The sequence below is a fragment of the Alexandromys fortis genome, unplaced genomic scaffold (genome assembly GCF_014885135.2).
Source record: "Alexandromys fortis isolate MF-2015 unplaced genomic scaffold, M_Fortis_MF-2015_v1.1 scaffold_84, whole genome shotgun sequence".
In the NCBI taxonomy this organism is placed as follows: Eukaryota; Metazoa; Chordata; class Mammalia; order Rodentia; family Cricetidae; genus Alexandromys; species Alexandromys fortis.
The window spans coordinates 7,954,634-7,968,999 of record NW_026068017.1 but is presented as its reverse complement, the minus strand read 5'-3'; the positions used below and the strand labels follow the sequence as shown (position 1 = coordinate 7,968,999).

General features: G+C 42.4%; 1 protein-coding gene across 4 annotated transcripts in view; it reads left to right on the top strand.

The window, feature by feature from the left end:
• Nucleotides 1-52: 52 nt before the first annotated feature.
• The window catches only part of Znf18 (zinc finger protein 18), a 32,680-nt gene continuing 18,366 nt past the window's right edge, over nt 53-14,366 (top strand). Inside the window, exons 1-4 of one of the 4 annotated variants that reach the window (XM_050162586.1) lie at nt 53-132; nt 8,663-9,156; nt 10,062-10,251; nt 10,643-10,734. In XM_050162586.1, coding sequence (XP_050018543.1) covers nt 8,764-9,156; nt 10,062-10,251; nt 10,643-10,734 — 675 coding nt within the window. In that variant the 5' untranslated portion in view covers nt 53-132; nt 8,663-8,763. Of the gene's footprint in view, nt 141-393; nt 756-8,662; nt 9,157-10,061; nt 10,252-10,642; nt 10,735-14,366 lie in introns of those variants that run through there. The other 3 variants (XM_050162588.1, XM_050162589.1, XM_050162585.1) reach the window with 3 other exon arrangements.

The window sequence follows — 14,366 nt, the reverse complement described above, 5'->3', positions numbered from 1 at the left end:
AAGCCGGCCTCAGGACGCCCCTCGCACGCCCCGCCCCTTGCTCCGCCCCGGCGCCGCGCGTCACCAGGGCCACGGAGAGCGCGCAGCTGTCCAGCTTCCGGAAGTGCGCCTGAACGGGTGGCTCGGGCAGAGGTAAGCCGGTGAGTTGGGCTGGCGGGCGGGGTCGCCGACGCTTGGAGTCAGGCTTGTTGTCGCTGCAGCTCGCTAACTGTCGGGAGCGAGCTGCGGCGGGGACAGCGGTCTAGTCGTTCACCCCCCCCTCCCCCGTAGCTTTCGCTGGCAACGGGCGCGTGCGGGGGAGGGGACTGGGGCGGAACGGAAAATGTGCTCTTCCGGGTTGCCCGCCCCTGGAGAGGGGTCCGGACCGAGAGGCCCTGGGCTCAGGTTGCACGGCTGGGAGGCCAGCGGCTAGTTACCGCGCCCTCTGTGACAACTCTGGCGGCGCCCCGCAGATCCCCAGAAGTCTGCTCTAGCGCTTCCTGGGCTTAAACAGCTGCTGCTTGGGAGCCATGGAGGAACCAGATCGGGAAACTTAACACTTACGTTACAGGGCGGTCCCAAGATCGGCCAGAGCCGAAGCGGAGCCTAAAGTGGGCTGATAAACAAAGGGCTACCTACGTGTGGGTTGCTTGCCTGTGTAGAGACGAATGCTACTCTAGATGCGCGTTTCTTTTCGATTCGTCGAAGCGTCAGTAATACAAATAAAACTGATGATCGTGAGTTCCTTTTGTGAGGAGAAGCAAGTCCTCATCAGGGTAAAACCCCATAAGCTCCTCTATAAAGTCATTTAATTTTGAATAAGTGGACGACTTGTCATAAATGCCTGGGGGTAGCTAGCAGTTGGCCATTGCTGCAGGGAGCAAGTAGTATTTAAGTAGCGTAAGATTTAAATACGTAAGATTTAGTATTAATGTTTGCTGAGTAGTCTCCAAATTAGTTTCAGGAACTAGGTGTGACTAAGGTTATAAGTGAAAATTTTGCCGACCGAAATTCTACTATTTTTGTAAAACTCAGGAAATAAGTTCATTTCGGTAGCAAAGGATATTTGTTTAGATGTTAATTTCTAAAACAGAGGTTTCTTTTTAAGTTTTTCCCCTAAACCATCCTAATGCTGAGCGACCCTTTCATATAGTTCCTCATGTTGTGGAGACCCCGGACCATAAAATTACTTTGTTGCTACTTCATAACAGTATTTTGCTTCTGTTATGAATCGTAATGCAAATACTGGTTTTCAATGGTCTTAGGCAACCCATGTGAAAAGTTCATTCGACTTCCCAAAGGGGTCATGATCCACAGATTGAGAATCACTATTTTAAGCTTAAAAAGCTTAGTTTGCTGTGATTTCATGACCATTCTGTGTGGAAATATATTTTAATTTTCATTGCAATGTTTTTGGCTACTGATTATTAATTTCTACAAATTAGAATTTCAAATTCTCTTCTTGATGTTGATTTCTAATTTATTTGTACTGTGTGTACTGGCTGGTTTTATGTCAAGTTAACACAAACTTGAGTCACCTGAAAAGAGGGAACCTCACTTGAGAAAATGTCTTTGTAAGATCCAGCTATTAAGTATTTTCTTAATTAGTGATTGATGCTGAAGAACCAAGCCCATTGTGGGTGGTGCTATTCCTGGGCTGGTGGTCTTTGGTTCTATAAGAAAGCAGGCTGAGTAAGCCAGGAGGAGCAAGCCAGTAAGCGGTGCCCCTCTATGGCCTCTGCATCAATCCTGCCTTGCAGGTTTCAACTCTGCTCGAGTTCAGTCTTCCTTCACTGATGGACTGTATGATGTGAAAGTGTAAGCCAAATAAACCCTTTCCTCTCCAACTCTTCTTCCACCATGGTGCTTCCTTATAGCAGTAGTATCTCACCCTAAGTAGGATGGAAATTGGGACCAGCATAGCGGGGTGTTACTGTGACAGACCTGACTGTGTTGTTTTGGGAGGATTATGGAAAGACTCTTGAACTTTGGACTAGAAAAGCCATGGAGTGTCCAAAGCTCGATGAGCTGTTCTGTGGGAGCGTGGAAGATTATAGAGTGCTGAGAGAGAGGCAGATGCTAGAGGCCTGGGTTGTGAAGGTCTAGAGGGAAGTTGAGAGTCACTTAAGGACTATCAAGGCTGTTGTGTATTTTCAGTTAAGCGTCTGTGGTTCTGGTTAGCTGTGCTTAACAAGAGAGCAGAACCACTACAGCCGTTCTTAACCTGTGGTTCACGACCCCAGGGTCAAATGACCCTTTCACAGGGATCGCATATCAGATATCATGATATATTTGATATTTCTTGCATATTAGATACTTACATTACGATTTATAACAATAGCAGAATTACAGTTATGAAGTAGCAACAAAATAACTTTATGACTGGGGGTCTGTAGAACATGAGCAACCTTAAAGGGTTGCAGCATTAGGAAAGCCGCTGTTCTAAAGTAAAACCTTTGCTTTTCTGGGATAGTTATCAGCTGTAGCTAATAAATTAGTGGTGATTTAGAAGATATAAGTATCACTGATGTGAAATCTTCTAGAAAGTGTTTTGTCATACACAGAAGCTGTGTTCCAGAAGTGGCCAAGGTTGTTTCTTGTGCCGGCAGCTAAACCTGGCAGTGTTAAGAATCACCCAGGTGGTTGCTGGTTTTGAAGGAATGAAGGGGTCAGGAAAAGCAGCTGAGGTTTGGCACTGAAGAGGCTTTTGGAGAAGGTGCAGCTTCAGTTGCAAGTGAAGCCCCAGAATTGAAGGTGTCATGGGGAGAAGTTGCAGCTTGGTACCATAAAGAGAGTCTAGGAGAGCTATTGGTGAAAAGTGCAGGCCAGTTACATCAGAAGACCACAGCGTTTTGGAGAAGCCAGTACTGTGGGATGAGCACCCAGGACAGCAGCAGCAGTGGAGTGGAGCCAGCTGGAGCCTAGAAGACAAGCTGTGTGTGCTGCGGAGGACTGAGCCTAGGCCCTTTAGAGAAGCCCAGAAGATAGTGAGTGGATCCCAGAATTCGGCATTGAGTTGTTTATATAGTTGCGAGTTTTGTTTTACTTTGATTTGGTGTGACTGTGCCCTGGTTCTTCCCTCTTGAAGAAAGTACTTATTTTTGATTTTACAGAAGTTCATAGTTGAGAGGCTTTGGACTTTGAAGAGATTTTGTGTTGGGAGCAGTGAGACCCCAGATCCTGAATTTCTTGTAATCCCCTGATCTGAGTGCCTACAGCTGCTCTGAGCACGAGACCTTCAGGAGTTCCTGATGGCAGGAGAGTGGTTTCTTGTAATTCCCTGATCTGAGTGCCTACAGCTGCTCTGAGCACGAGACCTTCAGGAGTTCCTGATGGCCTGAGAGTGGTTTCTGGTGGGTTTGGCTGTGGCGTGGCTATCTCTATATAATCTGCCCTTGAACACAAGAAAGGGGGCATTCTTGGGGAATTCAAGGATGACCCGTGTCGCTGTCTCTCTGTGTGTGTGTATTTTAACCTCCAGCCCCCTTGCCCGGAGCTTGCAAATTGGGTGCCAGCACACAGAGCGCAGATACGGGGGCGCGGTGTGCGGCAATTTTGGGTTTTTTTTTTTCTCAAAACAGGGTTTCTTCAGGTAGTCCTGGCTATCTTGGAACTTGCTCTGTAGATCAGGCTGGCCTGGAATTTACAGAATCTAGCTGCCTCTGCCTCCCTAGTGCTGGGATTAAAGGTGTGTGCTACCACCACCCAACCTGAGATTTTTAATTTCTTTCTAAAGACTTTGGACTTTAAGAGACTGAATATTTTAGAGACTGGATTTTTTGTGTGTTCTTGTTTTTTTTTTTTTGTATGTGTGTGACTCTTTCTCTGTCCCACCAGACAGCTCCCAAATTATGACAGACTTTTGAAAGCTTAGCTGATTGTTTAGGCTTGTTTCTAACTAGCTCTTAAAACTTAAATTTATCCATAACTTTTAATCTACATTCTTTTATGTGACTCAGTTACATTTACTCTGTACTGTCCATGCTGCTTCCTCTGTCTGCCTCTCATTTTCCCAGCATTCTCTCTGCTCCTAAAATCCTGCCTAGCTACTGACAGTTAAACTTTTTATTAAACCAATCAAAATGATATATATTTTCACACAGTGTGATGGAATATTCCACAACCTTTTTTGGCACAGGATTTCTCTGTGTATCCCTGGTTGTCCTGGAACTCACTCTGTAGACCAGGCTGGCCTTTAACTCACAGAAATCCCTGCCTCTGCCTCCCAAGTGCTGAGATTAAAGGTGTGAGCCTCCAAGGCCTGACTGAGACTAGATTTTAAGTGTTTGAATTCTTAAAAGAAGTTTGGAATGTTTATATTGATATTCATGTTGATCTTAGGGATGAACAAGAGAAAGGTTAAGATGTAACAGGGATGGATACATTTGTCATGTTGGCAAGGAGTCAGCTGTGCTGGCTACTTTATGTTATATTGATACAAGCTGGAGTTATCTGAAAGGAGAGAACCTCAATTGAGAAAATACCTCCCTAAGTTCTGGTTGTAGGGCGTTTTTTTAATTAGTGGTTGATGGAGGTGACCCAGTCCACTGTGGGTGGTACCATCCCTGGGCTGGTGGTCTTGGGTTTTGTAAGAAAGAAATCTGAGCCAGACATGATTAAGTTAGTAAGCAACACCCCTCCGTGGCCTCTTCATTAGCTCCTACCTACAGTTTTCAGCCCTACCTGAGTTCCTGTTCTGACTTCCTTCAGTGATAGACTATGATGTGGAAGTGTAAGCCAAATAAATTCTTTCCTCCAAAACTTGCTTTTGACCAGGGTGTTTCATCACAGTAATCATAACCGTAATTTGGACACTGTGGTTACAGAATACTTATACTTGCAGTTTGTAGTTGTATGAAATGCATGCACGGTCATGCTTTGTTTTCCCAAGTGTTTCTTATGCACTTGAATTAAGTATACCGCAGCTGTGGGGTCTAGCTTTGGTTGATACTAGAATACAAGAGTACCTCACTCCTATAGTAACAGCATTGGAAGGCTGATGCATGCAGTGAGAATACCCCTGACTCCAGGCCAACCTGGGCAATAGAGACGGTTCTATCAAACAACAACCCCAAACACACACACACCCTCACCCTGAAAAATTCATCAAAACAGCAACAAAAAATTGATACTAGATGTGTTACATGTTGGAGATGATCTGACCCATCTGTTGTAATGACATATGTGTTACATGTTGGAGATGATCTGACCCGTCTGTTCTAATCACATGCTCTCTATTTCCCCCTTTTCTTTGTCATAATATTGTGGCCATACTATTATTTATGAATCACTATTTCTCAAATGACTATTTTTGTTGTTGACTAGTTTTATTTTTTAAAGGATTTATTATTTATTTATTATGTATACAACATTCTGCCTGCATGTGTGCCCGCACGCCAGAAGAGGGCGCCGGATCTCATTACAGATGGTTGTGAGCCACCATATGGTTGCTGGGATTTGAACTCAGGACCTCTGGAAGAGCAGCCAGTGCTCTTAACCACTGAGCCATCTCTCCAGCCCTTGACTAGTTTTATTTCAGATTGGTACAAGCTATAGTCATTTAAGGGGAGGGGTCCTCAAATGAGAAATTGCCTCCATGAAGATAGGGCTGCAGGCAAGCCTGTGGGGCATGTAGTGATGAGGGAGGACTCAGCTCATTGTGGATGATGCCACCCTAGCCTAGTAGTCCTGGGTTTTTTAAAAAGCAGGCTGAGTAAGCCAGAAGGAAAAAGCTGTAAGCAGTCTTCCATAGCCTCTGCATCAGCTCCTGCCTCCAGATTCCCTCCTTGTTTGGATTCTTGCCCTAGCTGACTTTCAGTGATGAACTGTTAGATGGAAAGTATGGGTGAAACCTTCCCCAAATTACCTTTGGTCACAGTGTTTCTTCACAGCAGTAGATACCCTAGGACAGTCCTCCAGTCCGCTTGACCAGATATTAATGTAACCATGTCAATGAATATATTTCTATTTAAGTTGCACTGTAGTTGAAGGATTCATACTTGAACTTTCCAGCTCTATAAAACTTGTGCCTAGGATTTGTTTTGATTAGTGTTTTTTATGCACTTAAACTGAATATATTACACTTGTGTCTAATTTTGATTGCTACTCCTAGGAGCTAGCATAGTAAGCATATGGAAATTGATTTTTTTTTTTGTGGAGAGTCCTTATCCTGTTTCTTATTTCAGTTATTTTTCCTTAAGCCATCTTTACATTAGTTTCTGTTGACTACTGCTTGCTTTTCCTTGACTTTGAATCATATTTTCCTATTTATTTGTATATCTTGTAATCTCGGATCACATTCTGACTCTTTTGGAGGGTGTGTTAGCGATTCTGAGGACCAGTTATCTTCTCGAGGGATGTTGCTGTTTTCTGGAGCAGGCAGTGTACTTACTCTAGGCTTTATTTATGCTTTGGTGAGCAATCTTTGGAAAGAGCAGAGTGCTTCCCCACAGCTTTCCAAGTTAATGAAATGAAACTCCTTACTGTGGACCTGGTAGCAGAGTGCTCTTAGGTTTTGTCAGGGCCCATGAGAGTGGGCCTTACAGGAGGTTGTGCTTGTCACTCTCAACATGGCCTTCCTCCTTCCCGTCTCGGTGTCTTTTCAGCCTGAATGACTAAAAATTCAGTACCTCATTCCTGATTGGCCTTTTGTGTGTGTTCTACTCTTTGTTAAACCATGGTGTTTCATCCTTGTGGTAGGCATTCTCACGCCTATACCAAGGAGGAGGGGACATCCCATCCCCAGTGCTCCTCCTTGCCTGCTCTTCAGAGTCCAGTCACTTGAACGGCTTTCAGTTCTGTTGTTGTTGCCTCAATTTTTGAGAGCATTGTGCACCACTTGAACCTGAGCTTCCTGCATCCTGGCTGTAAACTTGTCCTCATATAAGCAGCCATATGGTCTTGGGCTTCCCTCAGCAATTCCTCTCAGACTACATTCTCTCCCACTAGGTGGAGTGCCTTACATGTTTTCTCTAGCTTGGGAGTTGCGCAGCTATCTGACTAGTCCGTATTATCACTTATTTTGCTAGAGCCAGACATAGAATTCCCCAAATATGTATTTTTTTACTTTAGTGCCACTGAGTACTACCTGAGTATATAATTGGAATATGTACACTCTTTTAAAACAACAAAACCCAAAAAATAAAAGCTGTAAATTTAGTGAGGTACACATGAAAAACATATGCCATTAAGTTGTTGTTCTCCTCTTTTGCATCCTTGAAAAAATTGACTCTGGTTGGATTTTGAAGGTTAGACTTATCTTCCCTTTCCCTGTTTTCTTCTTTTTATCCTTTCTTCCTTTTCTCCCACTCCTTTCTATCCTCCTTCCTCTTGTCCTTTTTATTTAATTTTATTTGTTGTTATTGTATCTATGTATATTGTGTTTGTGTGCGCTTGTGCATGTGCCCCATTAGTGAATCAGAAATGGAGACTGTTCACTCCTTCATGACATTTTAAGAGTCATTCCAATGATCCACTGTTATGATCAACTGTAATAAAGTCAGCTATTAACAAAATAAACGATCCTTTGAAAATACTTCAACTTTGGCTCTTGGTGTTTCCCTTTTCACTGCCCCATTTTCTGCCTTTTAAATCCTGATGCTATGTTAGCTAGCTTTGTGCCATTGTAACAAAATACCTGAGAGGTTTGTCTTGGCTTATAGTTGGAACTGTAGGCTTTGGTCTGTCTATGGTCTCTTGTTCCTGTTGCTTTAGCCCTATGATAGTATGCTGAGTATGATAGTATACATGTGGAGGAGACCTGTGCATTTATGGAAGCATATGATCCTTTCAGCATTAGCCTGCATTCCTAGGGTACTAGTAGCTCTTGTCCAGCTTTATTTAGATTTATTTTGAGATTGGATTTCATGTATCTCAAGTTGGTCTTGAAGGATGACCTTGAACTACTGATCTTAATGTGTCTACCTCAGTGCTGGTATTGCAGTCATTGGTCGCTGTGCCAGTTCACAGATGCTAGGGGTTGAACCTAGGATTTGTTCATGCTATGTAGGTGTTTAGTCACTGAGCTGCATCCCCATCCTTAGATAGCATTATGTATTACCCTCAGGTATATATACAGAGATGCAGGAGTACATGTTTACTTGGAAACAGTAAAAATTATTTCATGTGTGCATTTCTTTCAGATTTTTCTTTTTAAAAATTTAAACTGTTGTGTATGTGCAGATATTCATGTCCATACTATGATGCATGTATGGAGGTCAGGGGACAACTTTTGGAAGTGGTTCTTTCCTTCAATGGGCTCTGGGGATCAAACTCAAGTTGTTAGGCTTGCACAGCACATGCTTTGATCCGCTGATTCGTCATACCAGTCTTATTTTTCTGTTTTAAAATATAGTCTTGCTGCGTCCCCAAAGCATACCTTGGACTTATATAGCCCAGGTTGGTCCCGAATTCACTGTCTTCTTGCCTCTGCTTTCTAAGTGCTAAGATTACAGGTGTGTGCCCCCAGGCATAGTACATTTCATTCTTCTATAGAATTTCTGGATATTTAAAGATCAATGAAAAATATAAATATGGACAGAATAAATGTGTAGTTTGCTTTGTAACTTCAAGTTTGCAATGTCTCAAAATAGAATCATATGCACATTGAACAGTTAGGAGCCTGCAGACCTTTCAGGGAGGCACACATGTATGTTGTTCCTGACCACATGTTGTTGTTGTACAGCATTGGCTCTCATTCTTCAACATCCCCAGAAGACGCAGTTTTCTCCAGAGACAGTTCCATCCTGGAAGCCCCTCATCTAAAAGGCCCTGTGAAGCCAGACAATGCCTGTTGACTTGGGGCAGGCCCTGGGCCTGCTGCCTTCTCTGGCCAAGGCCAAAGCTGAAGATGCCACATTCTCTGGATCAGATGATACCCAGCAAAGAGAATTCACTAACCCTGAGACTGCTCGCCAGCTTTTTAGGCAGTTTCGTTACCAGGTGATGTCTGGGCCCCAGGAGACCCTGAGACAACTTCGAAAGCTCTGTTTCCAGTGGCTGCGGCCAGAGGTTCACACCAAAGAGCAGATCCTGGAGATCCTTATGCTGGAGCAGTTTCTGACTATCCTTCCTGGGGAGATCCAGACATGGGTGAGGAAACAGTGTCCAGGCAGTGGAGAAGAGGCAGTGACCCTTGTGGAAAGCTTGAAGGGAGATCCTCGGAGACTGTGGCAGTGGGTAAGTGTAGTATCTTGTCTGTGAGTTAAGCCCAGGTTCCTCTGGGGCTAATCTTGTTCATTGTCTTTTTCCCTCTGATAGTTCTTACATTATGTAGGGTTTCCAAATCAATAACCAGTCCTTTGATTCTCTGATGCAAGCCAGTCAGTTCTGACAACTGTCTATATAGATGCTCAGCTGCTCTCATATTTCAGGTACCACTCACAAATGCCGCAGACCAGGTGTCTTAACAAACTGGCTGCCAGATTTGGTGACTTGCTGGAAAGTGCTTTTGTTACTGTTACCAGTTTATTGTGTAGAGTCAAACTCATGAACAGACAAGTCCTCTGCCAGGATGCCCCTCATCAGAACTTTGGTGATTTCACCAACTGGCAGCTCTAGAAATACCATTCTTTAGACATTTTTTCTGGGATTTCATCATTTTAGCACAGTTGCTTAATTCACTTACCATCAATGTTTGGATGTTTCTGGTCACTTTCCCTTCCCTGGAGTTGGGGGGGGTGGAGTCAGCTGAAAGTATAAAGCCTGAAATCCCATGGTGTGCTCATCTGGCAACCCAGCCCCATCCTGAAGCTAGTTAAGGGCCACCGAGAGCTGGCTTCCCAGAGTAGACGCGAAGGTTTGTGAAAAGTCTGCATTATGCATAATGAAAACTTCTGTGCTGAACAAGCATTCAAGGAGTTCTCAGAACAGAAAACAAAGACCACAGTGTGTGCTGCTCACATTAAATCTGGGTCTCCTCATAGCTAACTTAGTTTTGTGATCTTAAGAAATTTTGATTTACTAAAAGGCAGCCTTGAGTTTTAATTATTGTCTGTCTCATGGTCTGTTGTAGAAGACTAGTTCCATTAACTTTCAGCAACCTTGACTCTGCATCCTTTGGTAATTAACTGTTTGGTGTCCAGATTGGCATCCAGGTTCTAGGACAAGATATCCCGTCCGAGAAGGTGAACTTGGCACACTGCCAAGGCAGTGAGGGGGAGCCCAGACCGGAAGTGGTGCCTCAGGAACTGCCCCTTCAGAATTCACCCTCAGCTCCTGCAGAGCTGCTGAGCCATGGCGTGAAAGAGGAATCAGACATGGAGCCAGAGTTAGGTGAGGGACGGTTATCCATTGTGCTATGTGGTGCTCTCGGGGAGAAATTTTGAAACTGTGGTTAGTAGGGCTAAATGTATGCTGAAGCTATATAATGCCCCCTGGAAAGTGGAAATGACCCAGGTCTGTATTTTAAACTATTATGTGTTCAGGCCATATCATTTGGGTTTTGGTTCTTTGGAGGGAGCTAGAAGAAGTATGGGTGAGACTGTTTGGGAGTTTGGAGGAGGTTGTAGTTGTTAGGAGATAAATAGAAGCCTTTGGATTTGATTGGCACTGCAGATTGTTGGTAATTTGTAAAGAATTCATGGTGCCCTCTGGAGAGTGGTTAAGGGAGACGTCTTAAGTCTGAAAGTCTATTTTTTTTTCTTTTTTTTTCTTTTTGCCACAGCTCTGGCTGCTTCTCAGCTTCCTGCTAGACCAGAAGAGAGGCCTATCAGAGACCAGGACATGGGAACAACGTTTCTCCCAGCAGTACATCAGGTGAGCCAGTTCCTCTGCCTTTTATCCCTTGTCCCAGGAGGATTGATGGGGCCACAGACTCAGAAGAGCAGCAGAGAGGAGGCTCAATGCACATACAGTGAGCTGAGCCTCTGCTTCTCTAGCCAATCATCTTGGCTGATGGGTCTGGCCTCTGGTAAAGGGGGCAGGTTGCTGGGAAGTCTTTGACCAGATATGATAGTTTCTGCTTTTTTTTTTTTTTTTTTTTTTTTTTTTTTTTTTTTTTTTTTTTTTTTTTTTTTTTTTTTAATTTGAGCCTATGCTTAGAAAGGGCTTCTTATTTCTTAGTATGAAATACCCACACAGGGGTCTGTTAGAAACTCGGAATGGTTATTTCTCAAGTATGACAAGTGAATCTTTCCTCTCTGACATCATGGGAGTATAGATAAACTGCACACACTCAAAATAGTTTGGTAAGTTTCAATGTATGTATGCAGCCCTAAAACAAACATAATCAAGAATAAATATTTCCATCACATTCAAGTTGCCTTTTAAGTTTTTCTTTTAAAAGTATCTTAAAACATTTTTATGTATATGGATGTTTTGCTGGTATGTGCCAGATGCATACCTGGAGGCCAGAAGAGGGCAGATTTTCCAGAAACTCTGGTTATAGATGGTTGAAAGCAACCATGTGTATTGTAAGGAGGTGCTTGTTTCCCGGCCACCCAGCAGCTCAGACCCAAAATAACCATGCAGAAACTGTATTAATTAAATCACTGCTTGGCCTATTAGCGCTAACTTCTTATTGGCTACATATTAACGTAACCCATTTCTATTAATCTGTATTTCGCCACAAGGCTGTGGTTTAATGGGTAAAGTTCCAACCTCTTTCTCTGGTGGGGCTATATGGCTTCTCTCTTACTCTGCCTCCTTTCTCCCAGCATTCAGTTTAGTTTTCCCCGCCTATCTACCCTATCAGGCCAAATCAGTTTCTTTATTAACCAATGGTAATCACAACGTACAGAGGGAATTCCCACATCACGTGTGGATGCTGGGAATTGGATCCAGGCCCTATGAAAGAGTATCCAGTGCTCTTAACTGCTGAGCTGTCTGTCCAGCTCCTCGTTTACTTTTTGAATTCTTATCTCTTGTCATTTTCTTTTGTACCCCAGCTATTCTGAGACACCCACTAACTACCTTCTGTTAGCACACATTTGTTTGTATTTTCTAGAATTTATATAAAATGAAATTTTACCAAATATAACTTTCTTTTAATGTCTTCTCACTGGTTTTGTGTTGTCTATTCCAGGGGTGCATCTGCTGAACTACATCTCAAGCAGTTGCTGGATAGCTTTGTTTTTATTATAAATATTCTTGGCCTTAATATAGTTATTTAGACAAAGTTTGTTCTGTTTTGCCCAGACTTTGTGTGTGTGTGTTTTCATAGACTAGTGGCTATCTGAAACTGTGGATTACACTGTACACCCTGTACATAGAATGGGGCTTTCTTATCATATCAGTCCTCTGATAAAGGCTAATTGTAAGTTATGAAAGGTAAGAGATTAACATTAATACCTAATAAACAGTAATTATATTGGCACACTGTATTGAGAGTTACACGAGTATGGTTTCCTATGTCACTGTGTCTTACTGTGTAATGCTGTACTCACCCTTTATGTGCTGATGTCAGATGTCAGAGGCCTGTGACAAGATGGGATAAGGTGGATGATAGTGCTGTCACCCACTTTGGTCATAACCTCATAATTCATAGTGTGACAGCAAAACTTCTGTAGTTGTACTTTTCTTTGGGTTGCCAGTTCTCAAACAATGACATGGAGACTTATTAGTTATATGAAGGCTACCTCTCGACTACCTCTTAACTACCTCTTATAACTTAGATTAACCCATTTATGGTAATCTATTTTCTGCCATGCGACATTACCTTTCTTTCATCTTGCATCTTGTTTCTTCTGCATCTGACCAGCAATCCTGCCTTTCTTTTTCCCAGAGTCCTCTCTCTCTCTGGAAGCCCTGCCTAGCTATTGGTCATTCAGCTATTTATTAAACCAATCAGAAAGCGTCTTGGCAAAGACATAAATATTCCATAACATTTCCCCCCTTTGGTCTAAATAAAAAGGAAAGGGTTTAACTCTAACACAGTATAACAATAATATATAATAAGAACAATTATCAGGTAAGAATTACATTCACAATGTCCACTCCATTTGTATTTGGCAAATTCAGAGACAATACTCCTTTATCTATCTTATCTTGGTGAGTCAAAAGTTTTATACATAATTCGTTTTGTATCTTAACTTGTATTAAGAACCTCAAACCTACCTTTTTAGACCTCAAGAATTTTCTTAGGTAAACAATTTAAGCTTTTATGTCTCTTAACCTTATATATTTTTTACTCCTTTTGTGAGAAAACTAACTATATTTAGTCTTCAACCCCATCAGAGACCTGAGAAGGATAAAATATTACCTGAGTAAATAGGAAGTGCAGAGCAAGCAACTTCCCAAGCTATAGAAATATAGAAGCAACAGAGACATCTGGCTGCCTAGACAGTCACCCAAGGTTCCTCTGCAATGTTGCAGCATCCATCTTCTGCCTATAGATCCAGGATATCAGAGAGACATTTTTGTGAAGTAGGAAGGACTGTCCTACTTGTTTTGGCAAAGATCGACAGTTGCTTTCTTTTGTGTTCTGCTTGCCCAAATTGGACAGCATACTGCCAGCAGTTGAAGCCAGGGCAGTTTCTTGCCCAGTGGCTAATTTTGCTGCAATGAAAGCAAATTCCATATGAATGTTCTTTAGTGCCTACCATCCTTTTTAAAAGGATCCTAGGTGCTGCTAGGAGCAGACATGTCTCACTATCATGAAAAGCCTTATGTTATTAAAACATCTTAAATAGCATATTCTGTAGGTCTCTGAAGTGTTTGAAGACCACCTATCTATCTAAAACATATCTCTGACCTTACAAACATACCTAACATGACCACAGATTTGATTGTTAGATGACTAACTACTAAACTGTATTTCTTAGTTATCCTAAACAGTTTATAAAAATGACTTTCTATGTAATAATAGCTTTCAAGGACTAGAACTTTACATTTTTAAATGAGCTGCATAGGTCCAATACCTTAAACAAGAGTAGAAGCATATATACAGTATGTATAACAAAAGTATCCTTTAATGTCTATCAATATACTATATCCCTCATTTTTCTTTTCAGAAAGAGATCCAATTTCCTTTATTGAGGTTTTTGTTTGCCCATGACCAGTAATAACTTGTTATTAACCCTCCCCCCAAAAAATGATGAACATCCACTGTACAACCAGAAACCACCCACCCCACTTCTTGTGAGTGTGGGTGCAATGTTCTTTAGACTCCTTCTTGCTGTCTTGGGGTGACAGCATCTTTAGGGGTCCCTGAGAAAGTTGAGATAATGGTCAAGTCCTGGGGAAACTAACATTTGTTGTCCAGTCTTTGTGTAATATCCAGGGCTTATCTGAAGTCCTGGCTGGAGTAGTACACAAGGCTGGACCATCTCAGCTAGCAGCTTTGAAGTTGTTCTGGAAACAATTTTTAGGAAACTGCAGAAGTTGCATTTTGAGGCTAGATCATCTGGGCTACTTTTCTTTATTGGTGTCTGGTTCTTTTGTTCTATAAA